Raw genomic sequence first — 21290 nt, 5'->3', positions numbered from 1 at the left:
CTGCCATTTGCCACAACTTGGATGGACCTCGAGATAATCATGCTAAGCAAAATAAGCCAGACTAAAAAAGTTGAAAATCACATGATCACTTATATGTGGGATATAAACCTAAGAGCAACAAAGGAACAGGACAAACAGAGACTCAGGGACATGGACAATGGACTAGTGGTTACCAGAGGGTGGGGGTTGGGAGAGGAGGGAAGAGGTAGACAGGGTAAAGGGGGTCAAATATAGGGGGTTTAGGGAGGGTAGAGTAAAGGGGATCAAATATATGGTAACTGAAGGAAACTAGATTTTGGGTGGTAAACACACAATAGGATATATAGATGTCAAATTATAATGTACACCTGAAAATTATACAATTGTATTAACCAGTGTTACCCTAATACACTTAAAAAAATTAAAATAAAATAAAAAAGGACACTTCCATTCAGGAGGGTTTTATCCCCCATAACATAATCACCTTCCAAAGGCCCCACCTCCTAAATAGCCTCGCCTTGGGGATTAGGTTTCAACATAGGAATGGGGGAGAGGGGAGGTCACATTCAGACCATAGCAACGTGCTTCTGTTCACATACCCCTCTTCTAGACCATCCGATTCAGGCTTTTCATTTCCCCCTCATCGACTCTATTTACATACAAGATGGCTAATTTTCTTATTTCTCAAGGGCAAGCCAGGTGCTCCGTTTCTCTCATGCACACTAAGTGCAGGTGGCTCACCAGGCCTCAGAGAAGGGAGTGCTCTCTGCACAAATACAGTCCCAAATCCCACAGATCCCACGCCTGGGGCCCTTGGCTCCTCCTAAATCAACCTACCCTGACCCCACCTCATTCCCCATCCCCCATCCTCCACTGTGGCTCCGCAGGAAATTGTTGCTCTGGCTCTGTTTTGTGTTATTGCAGATCACAAAGGCATCCAGGAAAAGGCTGACGGTGAACCTGGCTTACTCGGAGAACCACCAGATCCGCGTGTCACAGCAGGACTTCAGGCTGTTCCGCACACTCTTCCTGCTCATGATCTCCTTCTTCATCATGTGGAGCCCCATCATCATCACCATCCTCCTCATCTTGATCCAGAACTTCAAGAGAGACCTGGTCATCTCGCCGTCACTGTTCTTCTGGGTTGTGGCCTTCACGTTCGCCAACTCAGCCCTAAACCCCATTCTCTACAACATGTCACTGTTCAGGAACGAATGGAGGAAGATGTTTCGTCGCTGCTTCTTCCTGGAGAAGGGAGCCATGTTTACAGACACGTCTCTCAGAAGAAACGACCTGTCTATTATTTCTAGCTAATTGATTTTTCTCTATAGGCAGAGTTTGTCACTCTCTGGCAAGCCATGCATGGTATGTTTTCAAAGGGTGTTAATTTCCAGGACCATCACACCAGTGTACCATAAGAAAATGTAATCTATGCAAACACCCACTGACAGCACTAGTAAATTAAGGGGTGATCATTCAGTATACGAATTTTATCTTTTATAAAAGGCTTTGTTAGGGGTTCCTTTAATATGAACTTTTTCAGTGTGTTTGTAATATGATTGAATTTAATAAATTTTTATTTGTAACTGTTCAGCAATCACATCTCCTACATACAAAGCCACACCTTGCTGGTTTCTGAAGTAAGTCTTGGAACCCGTCAAGGACCCAGATTCCTCTGCTGAATAGTCACAGTCATTCTAGGTCCCCACCCTGGACTTGCAAAGCCTCAGGATCATTCATTAACGTCAAGAACACTTGAGGAATTTTCAAGGAATCATTAAAGGTAACTTTTTTTTTCATTTATAAGAAATTCTATGGACTCCTTTAGGAGATGCAGTGTCATGAAATCTGAGCGACAATAGGGTGACTCCAAAACGGGGGTTGCGAGAAATGATGTTGTGACATACTTTGGGAAAGTGGAGCAAACATAACTTATTGATGGACAGGATGTAGAATGTGAGGAAAAGAAGATTTAAGGGTAACTTCTAAATTTGTAGCCTGACACTGGTTGGATGGGAGGCAGGCAACAAAAATGTGGGAAGGCTGGTGGGGGAGAGCCAAGAGTTTCATTTAGGGCTTGTAAGTTTGAAATCCTAGGGAGATCCAAATGCAGAGTAGGCAGTTAGATGTGGGGATGTGGAGTGTGGGCCTGAAGATAGAGTGTTGGGCATCATTAGATTGTGTATACGGGCCTGTCCCTGGGAAAGGAGAGAGCGAGAGAAGAAACCAGGGCCAAGAGAACCCAAGGACATGCCAGCACATGGAAGTCAGGGCAATGGCTGGAATGCACAGTAGCTCAGGGCCTGGCACATAGTAGGAGCTCAACAAGTCTTCGTTGCTGAGTAAATTAGAGCCAGTAGTTGCCATTGTTTGTGGCGTTTCATGAGTAATTTCTTCTGAAGTAAGATTTATGGTGTTCACAAGCTCAAGAACAAGAGGACAGGGATGTTTCGGTCATCTTTAGTTAACAGATTGAGTGAATTAAAGCTGTACTTTGAACTGTGTGGCCATCTTATGGATCTCTGGGGTTCTCAGACTGAAGCTGAGGAGCCTCGCTCTGACTGCCGTTCTGTGTGGTGACAGGCAGAGCTTTCCCATATATGGTCACCTGTCTCTTCGCTCTTTGGTGGGAAAACAAGCACATTGGGGAGGAGGGGGCGGGCCAGGAGCCTCCCATGGGCCAGCACCCAGGCAGAGATGCCCGCACATATGGGAGAGAGGTGCTCTTCTCCACCTCCCAATACATTTCATAGCTGTCAGCGGGGCATTGCCAGTGTTTGCACAGCTCCGAAATGCTCTAATTGAGTCCTTACTGCATCCCATCCGAAATGCTCTAATTGAGTCCTTACTGCAGCTGTCAGCGGGGCATTGCCAGTGTTTGCACAGCTCTGAAATGCTCTAATTGAGTCCTCACTGCATCCCGTCAGGCAGATACTATTTCCCTATATTTCACGAGGGAAGAGTGAGACTCAGAGAAGCCATGTAACCAGCCCCAGATCATACAGCCAATATAAATCTGAGCTAGATTTTGACTAAAACCAAGACAGGCACCAGAGCCTGATTTCTTTTCAAGATGAGAAACTGAGGCAAATGGCTTTGCATGCAGTTATATACTAGCGTTCACAAATGCTGCTGGTGGAGTGGGACACTGGTGTTTGCTCCAATCCGGGCTACTCCCCAATCTCCTTCCTGCATGCTCCAGGTAGGGAGGGGGCCACAATCTTCCTCCAGACCTGGCTTCCAAGGGTCCCATGTCCCAGTTCCCCCAGGGAAGCCCGAAGCCTATTCTGCTTTGACCTTTGGCTACATCTGAAGTAAGAAGTGGATTAAGAGCTAGAAATAATGAAGGGCTGGAGGGTGTTTACTAGAGCTCGCCCAGACTCATGCCTCTCAGCCTCTCAAATGCAGCTGAGTGAGCCACCTGTCCTTTCCACCTCATGGCCCAGGGCTGACTGAAGCCTTGGGCTCACTGGCCTAGCCTACACTCACCTGCTCATTTGGCCTTGGTTCCTTGTCCAGCAGTTAAAGCCTTTCTGGGTTAACGGGAAACACTTTTTCAGGAAGTTTGGAGAAGGAATAGCCATTAATAATGGAGATTCAGCACTAGAACAGGCCAAGGGTCATAAAGCCCAGGGAGAGAAGACCCTACTCTACTATCTGCAGGACTTCTCACTTTGACACACATGTGGACACAAATAAAAACCCAAATCATAGGAAACGGGTGACTATATTTTAATAAATCAAAGTCTGGAATCCGAAGCTTCAAATGATTCTGTAAAACCTCAGTAAAGACATACATCTGAGTGCAAACAGTCACTTATTTCCACATATATTTTTATGTGTAGCAAAGGTTTTATGTCTCCTGGGGGAAAGCGGGGAGAGAGGGTCAAACTAAACTGAGATAAATAGAGTTGAAGACTGAGTGAGAGTTAGTTGGAGGTCTTCAAATGAAACCTGACATCCTTGATACTGCTACAAAATGTTTCTTTCTGATTTGCCATCACAGTAACCTGAAATATAGAAAACAAAGCCGTTAATAACAGAAAGATGGACCTAGTGTTTAATGTAGATTATGAATGCCATGATGGCCTCAGGGCTTGGCTTTATTCAAGTACTTCTTGTAAGGTTATAGCTAGATGTGGCCATAATTCATCAACATCCTCAAGGCTGTTTCTGCAACCCTCTGAATTTCTCTGGGGGCTGAGAGGATAGAATCTGCTGTATGAAACAATGTGCTTTTTGTCTTTAATTTGCCTCACTGCATTTCAAAGAGTTGAGGCACATCCTCCTATTTCAGAAAGTGGAAGCCAAGTCGGCCTGATCTCAGCCACTCTTAGTGGTTTTATAGAATGTTCACCATGTCCTGCACCATGTATCACCAGGTGATACCACAAGGGGCTTCAGTGCCACAAATAAAAACAAAACAAAACTTCAGTTTGCATCCAACTCAGCTACTTATTGTAGATCTTGGGCAACTTTCAGAATCTTTCTTAGCCTTTGTTTTCTCATCTGTAGACTGTACATAGAAGAGTATCTATTTCGTAAGATGTCTCTAAAGATTAAGTGAGATAATGCAGGCGAAGAGCTTGGCCTGGAGTCTGTCTGTGGCGAAATCCTTTACCGCCCTTTCATTTAGGCCACCCAAGGGTAAAACATCAAAATCTACTGATTCATCCTTTTGGTCTAGGTTCATATCTGTTTGGTGTAGTGTAGGTCAGCTGGTTAGAGGACCAACAGAAAAGTTCAGTTTTGTTCTCTTTCTTTCCTGCATTTTAGTATTACCCAATTTGGATTTTGAAACGTAGTTTCCCATGGGAGTGAGTGAGTGTCAATTCAAAATAGAAAGGACACTTTCCTCCAAATACGCTCCTGGTTTTTAAATCGAGATCAGATGAGGGTAATATCCATAAAAAGATCCAACAGTTATTCCAAGGAATCTCAAAAAATATAAGTGAGGAAAGTCATCTAGTCATTTTAATGGTTATACGGTTCCCTTAATAGAGAAAGAGCATTCGTTGAAATCTTTCTGTTTTGAACTTGCTATAGTGATGTCTCTCTGTAAGTTTTTACACCAATGGCCATATTTGCTGCCTAGTTCTTCATTAGGGCCACTCGATCCTTAATAATATTAATTCAGTCAACATGTTTTTTTGGGGGAAATATAGCCAGGGGCAAAGCATGTGACCAAGATAGCAGAAAAAAAAAGGAAGAGCATGTCCCTTTCCATTTTACTTAATTAAAAGTGTCACGGTTTTGGAAAATGGTCTTTGTCTGGTTCTTCTGCATCAGCCTTGTGATAAGGCCAGTGAAAGACCTAGTCAAAAAGGACCAAGACTTGGGCTTAGAGGGGCTCCCAAGGCCTCCTAGTTTCTCTTGCATGCAGATGAAATGCATGTCACTGGCAAGTGACCCACTGACCCCTCAGGGAGAGCAGGCTGCTGTCCCGCTCCTGCCTGACTTCCCACTCACCATTGTGCGAGATCAGCCTGTACTGCCTGGCTAGGCACAGTTCCTCCTGCCTCCGCCTCACGATTCTCTGCACGTCTGGGGGCAGGCCGTGGGGGTCGCGGGCAAACACGAAGGAGTAGCTGTCAGCACAGGTGCCATCAAGGTTCAGGAGGCGGCAGGAGTACTGCACAGCATAGGTGTCATAGTCCGTGTCGATGATCCAGTGGTCATCGTCTGCAAACCAGAAAGCCAGAGCCAATGCCTCTCCCTCAGCAGGCTCAGACGTCAGGGAAAATCACTATCAAGCCCGAGAAGCCAGCGACTTCCTGAAACTGGTTCATTTTGTTAGGAAGCAGGAGATCACAGACAGTTTGAACAGGTTTAATAAAGCTAAGACAACGAGAAAGGCTTTTGTTCTCCTTTACAGGAAAAAAGCCCTGGAGTTGGGGAATCTCATTCACTCCAATGATTATCTCACCCTGATGATAAATGTAATATCATCTTTTCAAAGAGCAACCAAGAATGTGGGCCCATCAAAACCACAGAACAGGCATTTCTACTGTGTCTTCCCCACCTACCCTCCAACAATATCTACGCCTTTGTGGCTGATGTCTGACGGATACCCACTTATGTTACCCCCAAAGTCAGCATGCATCTCTTGCAATGGTCTATATCAGCTAGTTCCCAGTCATCTCAGTAACCACTCAGCCTTCCTGCCTCTCAATCTCCTGGGGGATGCTACCCTGACGATCTGGCTCACGGTTTTTCTGGCTCCATCCTAATTCTGGTTTAGCGACCAATCCACCTCTTCAAGCTGACAAAAGAGTAGTTTTTGCCTTAGGGCACAAGATGCCCACCATGCTGCATCAGATTTTCTTTTTTAGTGTTTGTACTCTTTTAGAACTCCCCTGATAGAGGCAGAGCGGAGCCCTTAAAGATTTGATTGCATGTATTCCTAAGGCTGGGTGGGATGTGAGCCATGAAGAATAAGTATAAATGAAGGTGGGAAAATGCCAACAAAGGCAGGATGGGAAATAACAAGAAAGTATGTGAGAGATCTGCCAGGAAGAAACAACAATGCTCAGGTTTGTCCAAATATCTTATATTTGGTAAAAAGTGCCACATTTCTACTTAATTTAACATTTTCGTTGACATGTAACCATGACTAAGACTTTCTGAGCACTTAGTTATGTGACAGTCATTGTGCAGATACTTTCCATATTTTCTGTTATTTTTCACATCGACCCACAAGTGCACACTATCATCCCTATTTTATAGATGAAGAAACTGAGGCACAGAGAAACTAAATAATTCACCCAAGATCCAAAAGAGCAGAACTGGGATTCAATCTGATTCCAGAGCCCACAAGCCTAACCTCTACCCCAATAAGTAAATCGGGGGCAGAGGAGACAAAAAGCAAGAAACAAAAAGGCTTTGCATCTCCATCTCACGCCCAGTCGTGAAGCAAGTGATCACCCCTGCCCTTATGGTGTGCTCCACACTGGAGGAATACAGAGGTACCTGCATCTCCCATCATTAGAGGGTCTAAAGTGGATCTCTAACTTTTGGCCTGTCACCAATGGTGTGCCTCTTGGCTCTGAGAATCCCTGAAGTGGCAGCTTAGTAGGGATTCAGCTCTAACCCATGCCCTGCAAAAGGGCTGCACAGGAGTGGGTGGCGGAGCCCCCTTTTCAGCTCACTCCAGGCCTACCAGGAAGAAGAATGAGCCACCCTGCACCTCACAGTGCCAGAAGGAGAGTGTCAGAAGCCAGGTGGGAGTGCCCAGACATATGACTGCTTAGTAGTGGTCATGCAATTATTCAGCAGCAGAGCCAGGAACAGAAGCCATGGGCCCCACCCTAACCACCAGCTCCCCTCACAGGCTCCTGAGCATCTGGGCAGAGTCTTCCTCCTCTCTGAATGAAGTCATGTCTTCCGTGGTTATGGGGCTCACTGTGTCAGTCACAGGTACCCCAGCAACCTACCCTCATAGATACAAAAGCCTTGTCCTTTGAAATGTGACCTCAATTCATGATTCAGGCAGCTATTAGCTTGGCAAATCTGCAGCTTTATCTCTCCATGCCCAGAACCGTAGACAAAATGTGAATGCTGACATAGGTACTAAGTAACTTTCGATGTTTGGTTTTAGGAAAATTCACTACAGTTCTTACTTTAAAAAATAAAGGCCTAAATTGGTTTGGTTTCTCTCCAAGCCCTTTTTGGCTAAATAGTGCAGAGATGAAGAATTTAAATTGTCACAATCTTTATCCAACTCTCCCTCCCAAAACAAGAGATGAACTGCCTGAGAGCTGCTAGAAAGAATGAGCTCAGGCCTCCAACCTGCTCACTGCCAGCAGCTAGGGTGGGTCCCTCCGGAGAGCCAGATACTCCCAAACATTTCTGGATGGCAGCTATTTGCATGAAGTAGAGCTAGGGAGAGAGAGTGACGGAGGCAGCGGCCGTATGGCTGGGAGCCCCACGCCACTCCACCATCCCAGGAAGTGAGGTTATACTGCTGCTGTGTCTACACTATACCTACACGGACTGGTTTAGAGGTTTTGATTTCCCATCCAAAAACAAACAGTCAAACAAACAAAACACTCCGTGTGAGCCAACGCTGATGACCGGGGTCCCTTGAAGATCTGTTGCTCATTGTGGACCTGGAATGTGTCCTTCAGGTCCCTACACCTGTAGGGTGTAGGTCCTCCAATCACCTAAAGTGATGAGACTGGGTGAGAACCTTCCTGCAGTTCTCAGGTCTAACTGTCCAGGTGAGCCAGCCAGATGGTAGTGTGATGTTAGTTCTGACTGATTGCCTGAAAAACACAACGGCTCCTGGCAAAGTGGAGTCTGGGGCCTTGAAACTCAAGTAATTAGCTGTGCGCCCCTAAGCTAGTCACTTTTCTCTAATATGGAGCTTCTCTAATTCCTTCATTTGTAAAATGAGAGACTTGAATCTGATGGTGTTTGGGGGTCCTATCATCACAGACCCAGGATATAAAGCTATTATTTCATGACTGGGGAGATAACTAGGTAGCAAACCATACACTTACAGAGAACTTATGTCTCAAGCACTGTTCTAAGTGCTTTCTGCATGTTAACTCATTGCATCCTCATGACACAACTCCAAGAAGTAGGGGCTATGATCACTTCCTTTCGCAGATGAGGAAACTGAGGCACAGAGAAAGAAGATAAGGAACATATCCAAGGCCCCACAAGTCGTGGGTCGAGTTAGGATTTGAATTTAGGCAGTCCAGCATTAACCTTGCATGCTTAACCACTACACTGCTTTTCTGAAAGATTATCTAAGAAGGAATTTAACCTTAAGCCTTTCATATAGTAGTTACCTCACTTAATAACTACAGCAATCACTTTCAAGATTTCAATACTTTTCTTTTTCTCCAAACAAAATCCTAGCTAGAACTTTAATCCACAAGAGGTAAAAGCAAAGATAATCTGGTTTGGGAAGGGGAGGTGGTTTGAACGTTTTGCAAGAGGCAAAATTCCACCTGCTCATGAGGTCTTCTCTGACCCTCCCCAAATGCAGTACTGACAGAATCCCAGGCCTTCAAGGAGTGCTTCTCAAAATGCCACAGAGCATTATGTTTGTGTTTTCTAAAAATTAGTAATTTTGTATTCCCTGTTATTAATTTTTGTAATCCATCATCAGAAGAGTGTATCTTTTATGCTAACTGAATCCTTTAGGAAGTTTTGCTGCATTTTTTGAAATAATTTTTATTACTTCTAAGGATAAAGTTTTTTTCACCCTGTAAAGTAGCAATTCCAACTGTATAGTGTAAATCAGTACTGAAGATGCAATTTGATTTTTAAAAAATGCAGTTCCATCTAACATACAACTTTAGAAGAAGTCATGGAGCATGTGCCACGTGTAGAGCGATGGGCCACATAAAGGATGCTTCTGCCCTGGATCACCAGATATGAGAGTTCCCTCCTGTCAGTCCCCTGGAGCCTATCCCACAGGAGAGCTCAAACAGTTCTTTGTAAAAGTCAGTCTCTATCAGGAGTCCCTGTTGCTCAGGGCCACCTAACCCTGGCCTAGGAGCTGAAACCTCTGGTTTCCGACACTGACTCTAATAAACTTATTCTATGACCTTGGGCAAAGCATTCATTACCTTTTGTCGGCCTCAGTTTATTCATCTGTTTATTGAACCCATTTTGTAGGGTTAACTTTCCATCTCTAAGATCCTGTATGTCCCCCCTGGTCTGCATTATTCTTTAGGTACCAAGTAGACTCCAGATTTGAAATTTAGGAGAAAGAGGAAAAAAGTGGAAAGAACATACAGATATTATGTTCTCGTGATCAGGCCAAGTTTTACGACGTTCTTCTTAGTCTTTAATCTCCCCCTCTCCCCACATGAATTTCAGTGCTTAGGAAAAAGGGAAGAGGTCACTGACACCCAGAACACTGCATCTGGCTCAGAATCTCAGTGTCAGCAAACAGGCTATGGGGGCAGTGGGTCAACCCTGTCCATCATGCTCCTACACCCTAGGATGAGGGCCTCCCAGACCCTGCTGGGGCCCCAAATAGTCAAGCTGACTCTAGGATTCAGCCCAAAGAGATTGAGAAAATTCAAAGTTAGGTTGAGCGGTGATGTGGGCTGGGTCTTGGGGTGGTGGGAGGGATAAACATGGAGAAGGCTACACATCTTGCCACGGTGGCGGGACAGGAAAATGGCAGGAGGAAGGCACCTGACAAGTCCAAAGATCCCCTGAACTTTGGCCAGGTTTTCTGAGCTGGGGGTTGGGGCGGGGTGGGGGGGTGGGTAGGGGAGAGGGAGGAGGCAGGGAAAGGGTTAAGCTACTCCCAGTCTCATGCCCCTAACCTCAGGCGGTGCTGAGGGTTCCTGCCATTTACAGACCACTTTTCCCAAGGGTGCCACAGGAGAAGAAACCCACCGATTTGGCCAGGTATGCTCCACCTCTACCCCCAAGACAGACCCATTGAGCTGAGTACTCACTTCCTCTCTGGAGAAAGGATGCTACACCCCAGTACTTCATCTTGAACTTGGCAGGGTCCTCGGTGTCTGTGAAGGTGCCCACCATGTCTGCACACACGTCCCAGTTGCTGCAAAAGCCAAAGGGATCCTGAGCCAGGTCCGGCAAAGGGCTTCCTCCCTCCATCCCACCCCGGGTGTTCCCTTCCCTCTGCGATCAGGGTTTGGCGCTCAGCCTGGGGGACCCTGGAGCGCCAAGAGCTCTGCTGCCCAGCGGCCACTGACTTCAAAAGACGGACTCGGCCCTTGGCCGTGGCGCTCATCTGACCGTTCTCGTCCACTGAGAACTCTGCGATGATATTGTCCTGCAGAAAGAGGCCCTCGGGGTCCTTCTTGGCCATGGCGTACCAGAGTCCGGCAAACTGCGAAGAGATGAGAGCAGGTTTGGTGTTGGCAGTGCACAGCCGGCCGCCGGGAAGAGGGAGCGAGGAGACCGGGGCCACCCGGGCCGACACGTACTCGAGCCTTATCGAAGTTCTCCTTGACTCGGAAGCTGCTCACCCGGCAATCGCGCTCGGCCCTGGCGCTGCCCAACGCCGCCAACAGCACGAGCGCCCACACCCACTGCATCTCGCCCAGGAATCCGCCCTGCGGGAAACGCGCGTTGTGAGCGCGGGGCCGCAGGACCACTCGGCCCGCTGCGGTCGCCCCCACAGCGCCCGTCCCTACCCTTCCCCGCGCGGGCGCCGCTCTTTCCCCGCGCGGGCGCCGCTCACCACCGGGAGACGCGCGCAGACCTGGCCGGGGCGTCCGGGCGCGCGGGGAGCGAGGGAGGCGCTTTATAGCTCTGCGGGGAGGGGGTCGCGCTGTCGCAACCGCGCTGGGTGAAAGACCAAGGGGGGAGGTGCGGGGGCCGGCGGGCCAGCACTTGCATAACGCGCCCTGACTCACCCGCGCCCGCGCGCAAGGAACGTCTTTTTGGCCAGAGCCTCACCTCTATTGCTGCCGGGGAATTGGTGGAGCTGCAGCGCGGCGTGGCCTCTAGGCAGCCCAAACTCTCCAGCGGCGATGAGCCGCGGGAACAAGCCCTGGCCTAATTATCCAGCGCTTGTGCCAGTGCCCGCCAGCTGCGGCCTGGGGTGGCCTTGGGGCCTTGTTGCTCTGGCCGGGGGCCCAGGTCGGTCTGGCGGGAAAATCGTGGCCTCCCAGAGCGAGAGGACCTATGATGATGCTGTCTGGTGCTGTCTGGTGCGTCAATGACCCGGCCCTGGCCGTCCCAAATTGGCCCCTCCGTCCTCTGAGGGCCGGTTGTGCAGGGGTTTGGGAATATTTCAGCCAAGTAGTTTTTCATGTTATAAAGGATGTATTTTACTCTCTTTCAGGAGACTTGTGGTGCTCTCTGGGTCAATATTTGTTCTTTAGTTTCAACATCTTTAGAAGCATTAAAACCCTCCCTGTTAAATATTCTCCAGAAACGCAACATTGGTCAGGACAGGAAATATTTTAGCAACCTCCACGGTGGCCTACTTTGTGACACTCCGGCTCAAACCACTTTGAAACACGCCTATCGATTGTTTATGGTACGATTTTATTTCAAAGCCATAGTAGAATTCTGTTTTATTTTCAAAACAGCTAAGGTGAGTTGGCCAAGGAGTGGGCAAGAATGGGGAGGTAAACAAAACTCTACAACCAATGTCAGTGGTCAATTAAACGGCAATGCTGTGACTATGTAATTTTGCGTGATGGCTCGATTTTCTGACCTTTTTTTTTTTTTCTGTTTCCATTCAGAGTTAATGATTTGCTTCAATCTGATCAAAGCAGTCAGAAGATGCAGCTTTTGACTAAATGAGAATTAGTGGTATGACAAAGAAATATCTTTTTGTAAGATTCCTTCCATACAATATCAGTTGTGTCTCCACAGCCCAAATTGGAAAGAACTGAGATGAATTTGGGTCATTTTATTGACATTAAATAAGAGAGAGTGGGGGAAGAGAAGGGTGGATGCTGAATAGAAGTTGATGGTTCTCAAATCAGTCCTTTACAGGGCTTTGAGGTTACTTCTGAGCCTGCTGAAAAGACACCTGTGATCTCACTCACCTTCCTGTTAATTCTTTAGACATCTACCTGCCTGTTTTTTGCTTCCACTTTGCACTCTGCTTCTGCTCCCCATTTGAGTCTCTTGTGTCTCTTGAATGCCAATGATGATGCATTTAACTCCTTACTGCCACAGAACTAGGAAAACTCTGTCTCTGGCCAACCAGTTAACTAGAAGATCTTCTGGTGAGGCCAGTTTTATCACAAGATGTAGAATCCCAAACAGCTCAAGTAAGGTCTGCTCCAGAGCAGCTTCTGCAAGGACCATGTATGTGGCCATACATGTGGTAGTATCTATGCACCATAGGTGAGAAAGGACTTTAGAGCATCTCTCAATCTCCTGTCCAATGCTTGGATACCTTCTCTGAAACTCCAGAGTAGAGGCCTTCCAGCTTCTCTTCCAACACCTCCAGTGATGGAGAACTTCCCGCTGAGACCAACGGCATTTGGACAGTTACTAAATAAGGCCAGAAAAGTTCTCCTAATACCCCCAGTCCTTTCAATCATTTCTCCTACAGCATTCTCATGGTCTTTGCACATACTATATATGTTGAATAAATGTAAGGGGTTTTGGTGCATTTTTACGGTGATGGTTTTTGCAGCAACATGTTTTATTTATTTGTTAGATGCTTAAAAGTTGGTGTAACTTGCCGCGACCTGCATGGCTAGAGGGTTAATATACCTGAGAGGGGGCGATGGAAGGATGGAGAAAAACACAGAGACAGTATATACAAAAGCAGGGCCAAGTGGGACACTGCACTTTGCTTAGATACAGTGACCCGAGCCAAGCTCAGCACGTTTATTATATACTTTTGAAGGTCGAGGAGGGAGTGGGAGTCTTCTTCTCAGGACTTGAAACTTGCTGGCAGCAATAATTTCCCAAGGCCTGTCTGTACCTGGTTATCTACGCTAAACTAGAAGCAGCTGTCTGTTAACTGTTTGGCTTCTCTGTCTTTGGCAGATCGATCAGTCAAGCATGCTTTGCCAATGCTTCAATCAGGTCCGGATCCGATCTGGCTCTCTACATCTCCCCCTTTTTTATTTTTTAAGCGCAGATGAAGGTTGCTCGCTTGGAGGTCTTGCAACTGTCCCTGGAGGACTCGGCACCTGACTGAGAATATACAAAAAAAGAATTAACAGCAACAATAGCAGACTAAATAAGTACCAAGCAGTATGTTTAAGAAAATTGTAGGGGTTAAAGCCTCTCAAATCATCTAAAATTTTCTCAGCCAATTTTGCAGGATCCACAATAGAGGCTCAACTGTTTTGGATGTCAAGAATATGTTTATGAAGATCAGCCACATCTAGACTGGCATTATTGTCAGTCCATATCCCTTGTAAATGTAATTTTTTTATTCTAATCCTATTCAGAGGCATTTTAGTCTCTGAACGTGTCCCGACCAACACCTCAATTTTTCTGCCTCCTCCCTACATTATTTCCCTTCAGAGATTTTATTCTCTTAATATTAAGGGGATGTTGAGGGAGGAAGGTCTGTCTTCTGTAACTTCTTCAAAGCTGAGATGGGGCTGTAGTCCCTGCCTACTGGGAATAAAAATCTCTGAAAGCCTATTCTAAGGGCCCCAGAGGCAGACAACGTGAGGTCGTTTCAGCATGTAGAAGTCATAGGAAGCCTTATAACGTAGAAGATATAAATTTACTAAAAAGATAGAAAAGACAAATCAAAGTTAATAGTAGAGGTAATTGACAATGAAGTTACTTTTCATGGCAGTTTGTTAATTCCAGGTACACAAAAGTTCTCTGATTCCCTGGGACATGCGGACTTATCTGGTTTCCGGAACAAGAGCTTAAGATCTTCCGTGGGTTCACGGGAATGGGTTGCTCTTTCAGGTTTATTTTCTGGAGGAACCTGTGAGGACTTATAAGAAACTGGTTTAATTCAAGATAAATGTACTCAGTTGTTGATTCCTTGTAAGTTGACACCAGTTGGGAACTTAACAGAACTTTGTAGGGCCCTTTCTGTTTGCCTTGAGGGCTGACTTTTTATTCCTGCCGCTATGCAGTTAGCATTGGAGAGAGGCCCATGGATGGATCAAGAAAGAGTGGATAGCTCTAATATCTAGTAAAAATTCAGTTTTTCCTTCTTGCCATGTTGAGGGTGACCTGAGGTTTCACTGTTGTGATCGTGGTGGATTTTTCTCTAGGACTGGAGCTTGCAAGCGCGTGAGCGTCTGTTGTTAGAGGAGAGAGCAGCCACTACATGAGAGACTCGCTATGTGGGGCGAGGGCTTATGAGGTCCACCCCTTCCCGGCTTCCCAGGGCTGGATGGACACTTGCCCTTTTAGTGCCCTTCCTTCTGCAGTTTGCACATTGATTATGCCTCAGTCCCAACAATGTCACTCATGGCCAATAAAGCTCGAGGCCCTCCAGGCCTGCTAGGATTTTATTGCCTAGGGTCACCTCGAGATGGTTCCTGTATTATGGCAGCTACAATTTACACCCTTTTTGTACTTTGCTTTCTTCTTTACCCAGTCCCAATTATTGGACACCTTAAAGACCTCTGGCACCAAGGCAACCTGCAGGGTTGGGGTTTAGGCCCCAACTTTTGGAGCTTCCTTTGAATGTCGGGCACAGACAAAGTTGTGAAATGTATAGCTAGGAGTGTTTGGCCCTCAGACTTTGGGCTAATGTTAGTATATTCTCTAAAAGCCTCAGAAAACTGGTTAAGGCAACATAAAACACAGAAATTACTTTGATTAAGCATACAATCCTTGTTTTCTACTCGGAAAACTTTTCCATAACATCAGTAGCAGACTAATAGTCTAAGAAACATTAAAACACAAGTTTAATTTTGCATTAGCTTACTTTTGGCATTTAAATTTCCAATCTTGTTTAGCTTAATCACATAAAATGTCCTCTCAGGCTTTCTCTTCACAAACCTTCTATTACTTTCCTTATTCTTTCAGTTTGCCTCTTCTCACTTATTCAGAAATAACCAATTTTAATACGAACACCTTTCCTTTTATTTCCTTCAAAATAAATCTCTGTACTTTATACTTTCTGTTACCAAAAACATACATTTTCTTTTCCATCATAATTAGAATTTGTAATCGAACTGCCATATTACATATAACACAGACAAATATAGATCAGAGGCCATGCACATATTCATATTTCCCCATCATCAGTATTTGTAACTTCCCTGGGGTGCCAACTCAGTCAGTTAAAGTCCATTCCTGAATGTCCTCTCTTCCCCTAGCCTGCTGATCTCTGTGAGCCTCCCTCTCTATTTCTTGCTCCTACTCAGGAGGCAATGGTGGTGGAGGAGCAGAAGGCGGTGGAGGAGCATGAAGGTCTTCATACTTCTCCAAAGTCCTTTGCAGCGTAGTAACCAACTCTTCACCACCTCCCCGCTGGGAGTCTTTGATCCTCTCGAGTGGTATCAAGACCATCCCTTATTAGAGACCATAGAGAAAATGTGAAAATGGGGATCTTGTCAGGCCCTTCCGAGGTAAAACGTCCTCGTAATTGCTTTCCTATTTTTTCCCAGTTCTGACTATTTACAATTTCCTCCTCTGGGAACCAAGGACAAGTTTCTTGCACAAAATGTAAAAATTCTATTAATTGCTCTCCTTTTACTTTACAGCCTCTAGCTCTAAGCATAGCCTTAAGCATCCTACATAAAGGATCCTCTCTTGGGATCCAGAATTCTCCATGTTTTACACCTAGTGAAACCAATCCACTCTTCACTGTACACTTACCTTTAAGTGTTGGACTTGGACGTGTCCTCCCAGCAGTGTCCTTCCACCTGGGTGGATGAATGACATTTACAATAAATAGAGTCTTCCCATCAGCAGGAGGGTGGAGTTCCCCCTTACTCAGGCCCCACGTTGAGACCTGCACGGCTAGAGGGTTAATATACCTGAGAGGGGGCGATGGAAGGATGGAGAAAAACACAGAGACAGTATATACAAAAGCGGGGCCAGGTGGGACACAGTGACCCCAAGCCAACCTCAGTGCATTTATTATATACTTTTGCAGGTCGAGGAGGGAGTGGGAGTCTTCTTAGAACTTGAAACTTGCCGGCAGCAATAATTTCCCAAAGCCTGTTTGTACCTGGTTATCTATGCTAAACTAGAAGCAGCTGTCTGTTAACTGTTTGGCTTCTCTGTCTTTGGCAGATCGATCAGTCAAGCATGGCTTTGCCAATGCTTCAATCAAGTCCGGATCCGATCTGGCTCTCTACAATAACTCTTCCTCTTCCTCTTCCTCTTCTCATTCTCTCTCTCTCTCTCTCTCTCTCTGTAATAAATCATGAACCTTAGTGTCCCAGATATCAGCAAAGAATAACAATTCATTTTGGCATTCTCTCTCGAATTTCTTCATAATTACACATATGTGAATACAGGTCAACTGATGTTTTAACTTCAGTGTTTTGAAATTTATCTTCATAAAATAAAATTTCAAATATACATATACAGATATAATATTAATGGGAAAAATGTTCACAGTGATTACCTCTGTATGATAGGATTAGGGCCATTTAAAGGAGTTTGTTTGTTTGTTTTGATTTGGACCGTTTGGTATTTTCCAAACTTTCCTACAGTGAAAATGTTTAATTAGAAAATAAAACAAGTATTTTCTTTGCCAATAGTTTTCTCTTTTTTTCTAGCTGTAAAATTATGTTTTCAATTACAGCTTACGGAGTGTGAATAATATACGAAAAAGTTCAGTTCTTGCCATATTTCATGAAGAGACAAACCATGTTTCATTCATCTTGTTATCTGCCCTTACCAACTTTTCCACAGAATTTATCTAGAGACTTGTACATAGTAGGTGTTCAATCAGTAGATATTGATATAATTTGTTTTGTTGAAATTAATCATTTTAGGTAAGTTTCATAAAATATTTATTTTTAAAAAATTTGTTCAGAGGTCATTCTTTCTAAAAAATAATTTCTCAACTTATAGCCCATGTAGCAGAAGTGGTTAACCATCCTTCCGCCAAAAAATTTGTGCTCTCTTTCCATGCTGTAGAGTAGTTGGGAAGAGGCACCTCCTGGGGCACCTCCCCACATCCTGCAGCTCTATAAGGCCATGTGCCCAAGTTCTGGTCAATGGAATATGGACAAAAGTGCTATATGTTACTCCCAGAGTTAATGAAAGCTACACATCCAATTGTCCTGGTTCTCTCTCTCATCTGTCTGCTGGTGGAGCCTACATCAGCCTGGGATCCCACCAGTGATTCAATTTAGGTAAATGAGAAATAAGCTAACATTAGATCAAGCTGCTGAGATTTGGGGATTATCTGTAATAGCAGAAGTTAGTGTTATCTTAACTAATGCAGCAGCAAACAATTCACTAACTCCTAGGAAATATTGAAACGTGTTTTAACCATAATTGAAAGAAGAACTGATGCAAGAAATGAACGTCCTTACCATTATAAAAAATTAAGCATTTCCAACCAGCTCCATTTTGTACAAACACATTTACATCCATATCTTGCCAGAGAGGCCAAGAAAAATGAAAAACCAGGAAACCGGGTAGCATTTATTTTCTGACTGCACTTAAAAGATGCCAAAACAATTGGTGGAACAATAAAAAGATTAGTTATGCAGCCAACATGTTCAGGTACAAAAAGTCAAACTAATTTTTGCGGTAGTTATAAAGCCATCAGTGAGTTTTATTGATTTAGTTGAAAATAACATGGATCCCACCAACTGAATTATCTCTAAGATACCTGGTCATATCCATCAATTAGGTGCAAGTAAAGATTCTGTCTAGCAAGGTGAAATGGCCCTTTGCAATTAGGGTCCAGGATGCGCCTGACATCCCTGCCTTTAGGGGGCGCTTTTTGGTGATGAAAATTGGTAGGAACACAGAATTTGGCTAAAGTGGAGCTGAAGAATGGGTTCACTATAATGATCCAAAATGCACTCAGCTAATTCAGGATATTGTTGTTAGTTTTCTGTTAGTGCTTCAACCTCATGCGCATATATTTTGGCTATTTTATAAGCATTACTTTCTGTAGAAATAGTTAACTTCAGTGGAAACTTTTAGCAGTATTGGAATTAAATATTATGTGTGTTCATTAATATAGTATACTACTGATAAATGTAAACTTGCTAAGCAGGAAGTTTAAGGATGTTAAACCATTCTTTGGTACATCTGTAGGCTTTTAAAAAGAGTTCCTGGAATTTTTATTTAACTCCTATATTGGTGTTTGACATTTCATAATATATGTTTAGATTTTAAATTCTTTAAAGGAAAGGTTTTTGTATATTACTCTGTGAGCAGCTACTATGATGTCTTGTACACTTCTTGAGTGTACTTTTTAACTTAATACTATTTGAACTGGTAGCTAGCTGTGTGACCTTGAGCAAGTTATTTAAATTCTCTGTGCTTCACTTTCTGACATGTAAAATACAGATAATAATAGTACCTACTTCATAAGGTTATTGTATGAATTAAATGAGATAATACATGTAAGAGTCTTAGAAGAATGCCTGGCACAGATTACATACTATAATGTTAACTATTCTTATCATCACTTTTTTTTTTTTTTTTACTATTATTACCTTGTGGCTTATATTTTTAAAATATTTTGTGTAAATAGAATGAAGTTTTCACATTGACTTAGTTATTGTTTCAGATATGTTTTATCTAAATAAATGCTTGTTAATATCTGTAACATCTAAGATATTGACATTTTCCCTCACTCTCCATACCAGTTAATGCTCTATTTTAAAAAACAACAACAACAAAAAAACTCTATGCTTTAAATGAACTAGAAATGCTGACATAAAAATTAAACAGTGATGTTTAGCAGTCAACAATTATCTGCAGAGTTAAAAATTCATTCTAAGTGGACCGTTTGGTAATATTTTTAAAATCATATTTTTAAAAATTTTGTTTTATTAGTGTCTATGACTAAACAGCTAGTAAGAGACCCAAAGGCTTGTCTGCACAGGCCAGAGACTCTGCAAGGATCCCACTGGGGAAGAAGAGCACTGGAGATGATGGGGGTCAGTCTAGGGCGGGAAAGAAGAAGGGATGTTTGTGTGTCTGTTAAAAGGCGGGTTTCTAATATTTCTCTTAAAAAAATCTTTGTTTTTATAAAATGTTATTCAATACTCGAAGTAGTCACTAGTGATTGCTCTTTTTTGCTTGCTTTTTTCCTAATTGATCGTCTGCCTTGCCAATTATTGCCTGAAATGGTGTCTCGCATTTGTCCCTTCTTTTTTCATTCCCAAGTAATCTTACCCATCGTCTGTGAAAATAGCCTTAAAAACTTTGTTTATAAATTAACAAATTTCTTTATTACATAAATTATATATGTTTGTTGTATCTACTTTAGAAAAATAGGGTAAGCAAAAAAGAAGAAGAAAATGTGTTAATCCCACCACTTGAAAATAATCACTGTTAACATTTTGGTATATATATATATATATATATACTTCCATATATGTGTGTATATGAAGAATCATAATACTATCTTGAAATTTACAGAATATCATACATATCTGTTCATGTCAAATATATCAATAGACTTCTACGGCAATATTATTTTTTTTCTACGGCAGTATTATTGATAAATGTATACTTTCCTATTCTATGGATATAATGCCATCTGTTTACTCAATCTCCTATTGTTGACTATCTAGGCTATTTCCTATCTTTTATTTTTATAATTATACCTTAATGAACATGCCTATAACTACTTTAATTCACATACATTCTTAATTATTTCTGTGAGATAAATTCATAAAGGCAGAATTGCAGGGTCAAATGCTTTTAGAGTATTTAATAATGAACCAAATGAATATATCATCTTTATCTGTATCCAAAAGTTGAGGATTTCTTTTCCTCAATTTGTTCTTCCAAGCGCCAGATTAAGTTTGTAGAGAAGAACTCTGCTAATTTCATTTTCTGCCCACAAAGCTTTTCAGAGTTCGAATCCTCAGTCTAGCCTTTGGGGCCCCTATAAACTGTGCGCAACCTTTCTTTCCAGATTTATCTCTCACTATTCCCCCTGTTACTCTACACTCCATGTTATTGCCGTTGCTGTTACCACCACCTGGAACACACGCAATTTCTACTCCATCTCCATCCACTCCAGATATGATTTCATATCTATGTCTTGTATCTACGGCATATGACTTCTTAGTCATATGTATGTACCTGACTTCTGATATTTATCGTATCCTGTTCTATGCTCCATGACTTTTTATGCACTAGTCTTACCTCTCTTACTCTACAACAAGAGCTTGTAAAGCTGGGACCAAGGCTTATCTATCCTCTGTGTCCCCTGCAGTAGAAGTGTAACAGTCAGGATTGACTCAGTTATGCTGTGGTAACAGACAATTCTCATATCTCAGAGGCTTAAAAACAACAAAGGTTAATTTCTTACTCATGCTATATGTCTGTCTCAGGTCAGCAGAGGTCTCTGTTCAGGACATCCTCACTCTGGGATTCAGGAGGCCCCTCCATCTGGAACTGCTATGGCAACAGGGAGAATGGAAAGCTGGAGCATTTCCTACTGGCAATTAATTGTTCCTACCTAGGAGAGACATTTATGCCCACAACCCATAGGCCAAAATTAGTCACATGGCTGTATGGGGGGTGGGAATAGGGGAGAGCAGAGAAGAATAATCTTCTCATATAACTAGGAGAGGACAATCAGATAAGAGGAATGTGAGGTCTCTACAGGAGCTAGTACGGCGTCTTGCTTATAATGGACAGTCAACAGACCTGTATTGAAAGAATGAGCAAATGAATCTAGAAGTAATTATAAAAACAAAAGAATGTGGATTATAATAGAATATGTTTCATTTTTAAATTAATTTTCATTTTTA

At 43.5% G+C, this 21290-nt stretch overlaps 2 protein-coding genes across 5 annotated transcripts in view; one reads left to right on the top strand and one right to left on the bottom strand.

The window, feature by feature from the left end:
- The window catches only part of FFAR4 (free fatty acid receptor 4), a 33718-nt gene extending 31832 nt beyond the window's left edge, over positions 1-1886 (top strand). Inside the window, exon 4 of the mRNA XM_015599869.2 lies at positions 904-1886. Within this exon, the coding sequence (XP_015455355.1) occupies positions 904-1293 (390 nt within the window). The 3' untranslated portion in view covers positions 1294-1886. The remainder of the gene's footprint in view (positions 1-903) is intronic.
- Positions 1887-3690: 1804 nt separating this feature from the next.
- On the bottom strand, positions 3691-11651 carry RBP4 (retinol binding protein 4). Of its 4 annotated transcripts, none has more exons than XM_015599877.2 (6): positions 11377-11651; positions 10902-11030; positions 10668-10804; positions 10407-10513; positions 5449-5661; positions 3691-3989 (listed from the first exon to the last, which is right to left on the bottom strand). In XM_015599877.2, the coding sequence occupies exons 2-6, from the start codon at positions 11010-11012 to the stop codon at positions 3952-3954; spliced, it is 606 nt and encodes a 201-aa protein (XP_015455363.1). In that variant the 5' UTR covers positions 11013-11030; positions 11377-11651; the 3' UTR covers positions 3691-3951. The 4 variants fall into 4 exon arrangements, with proteins under 4 accessions (XP_015455363.1, XP_015455364.1, XP_006926005.1 ...); XM_015599878.2 differs by lacking the exon at positions 11377-11651 and adding an exon at positions 11180-11290; XM_006925943.3 differs by lacking the exon at positions 11377-11651 and adding an exon at positions 11159-11271.
- Between the last annotated feature and the right edge of the window lie 9639 nt (positions 11652-21290).

This window comes from Pteropus alecto, unplaced genomic scaffold, assembly GCF_000325575.1.
Source record: "Pteropus alecto unplaced genomic scaffold, ASM32557v1 scaffold88, whole genome shotgun sequence".
NCBI lineage: Eukaryota > Metazoa > Chordata > Mammalia > Chiroptera > Pteropodidae > Pteropus > Pteropus alecto.
Note: the sequence above shows the minus strand (reverse complement) of the source record. Positions and strands in the feature narration are given on the sequence as shown.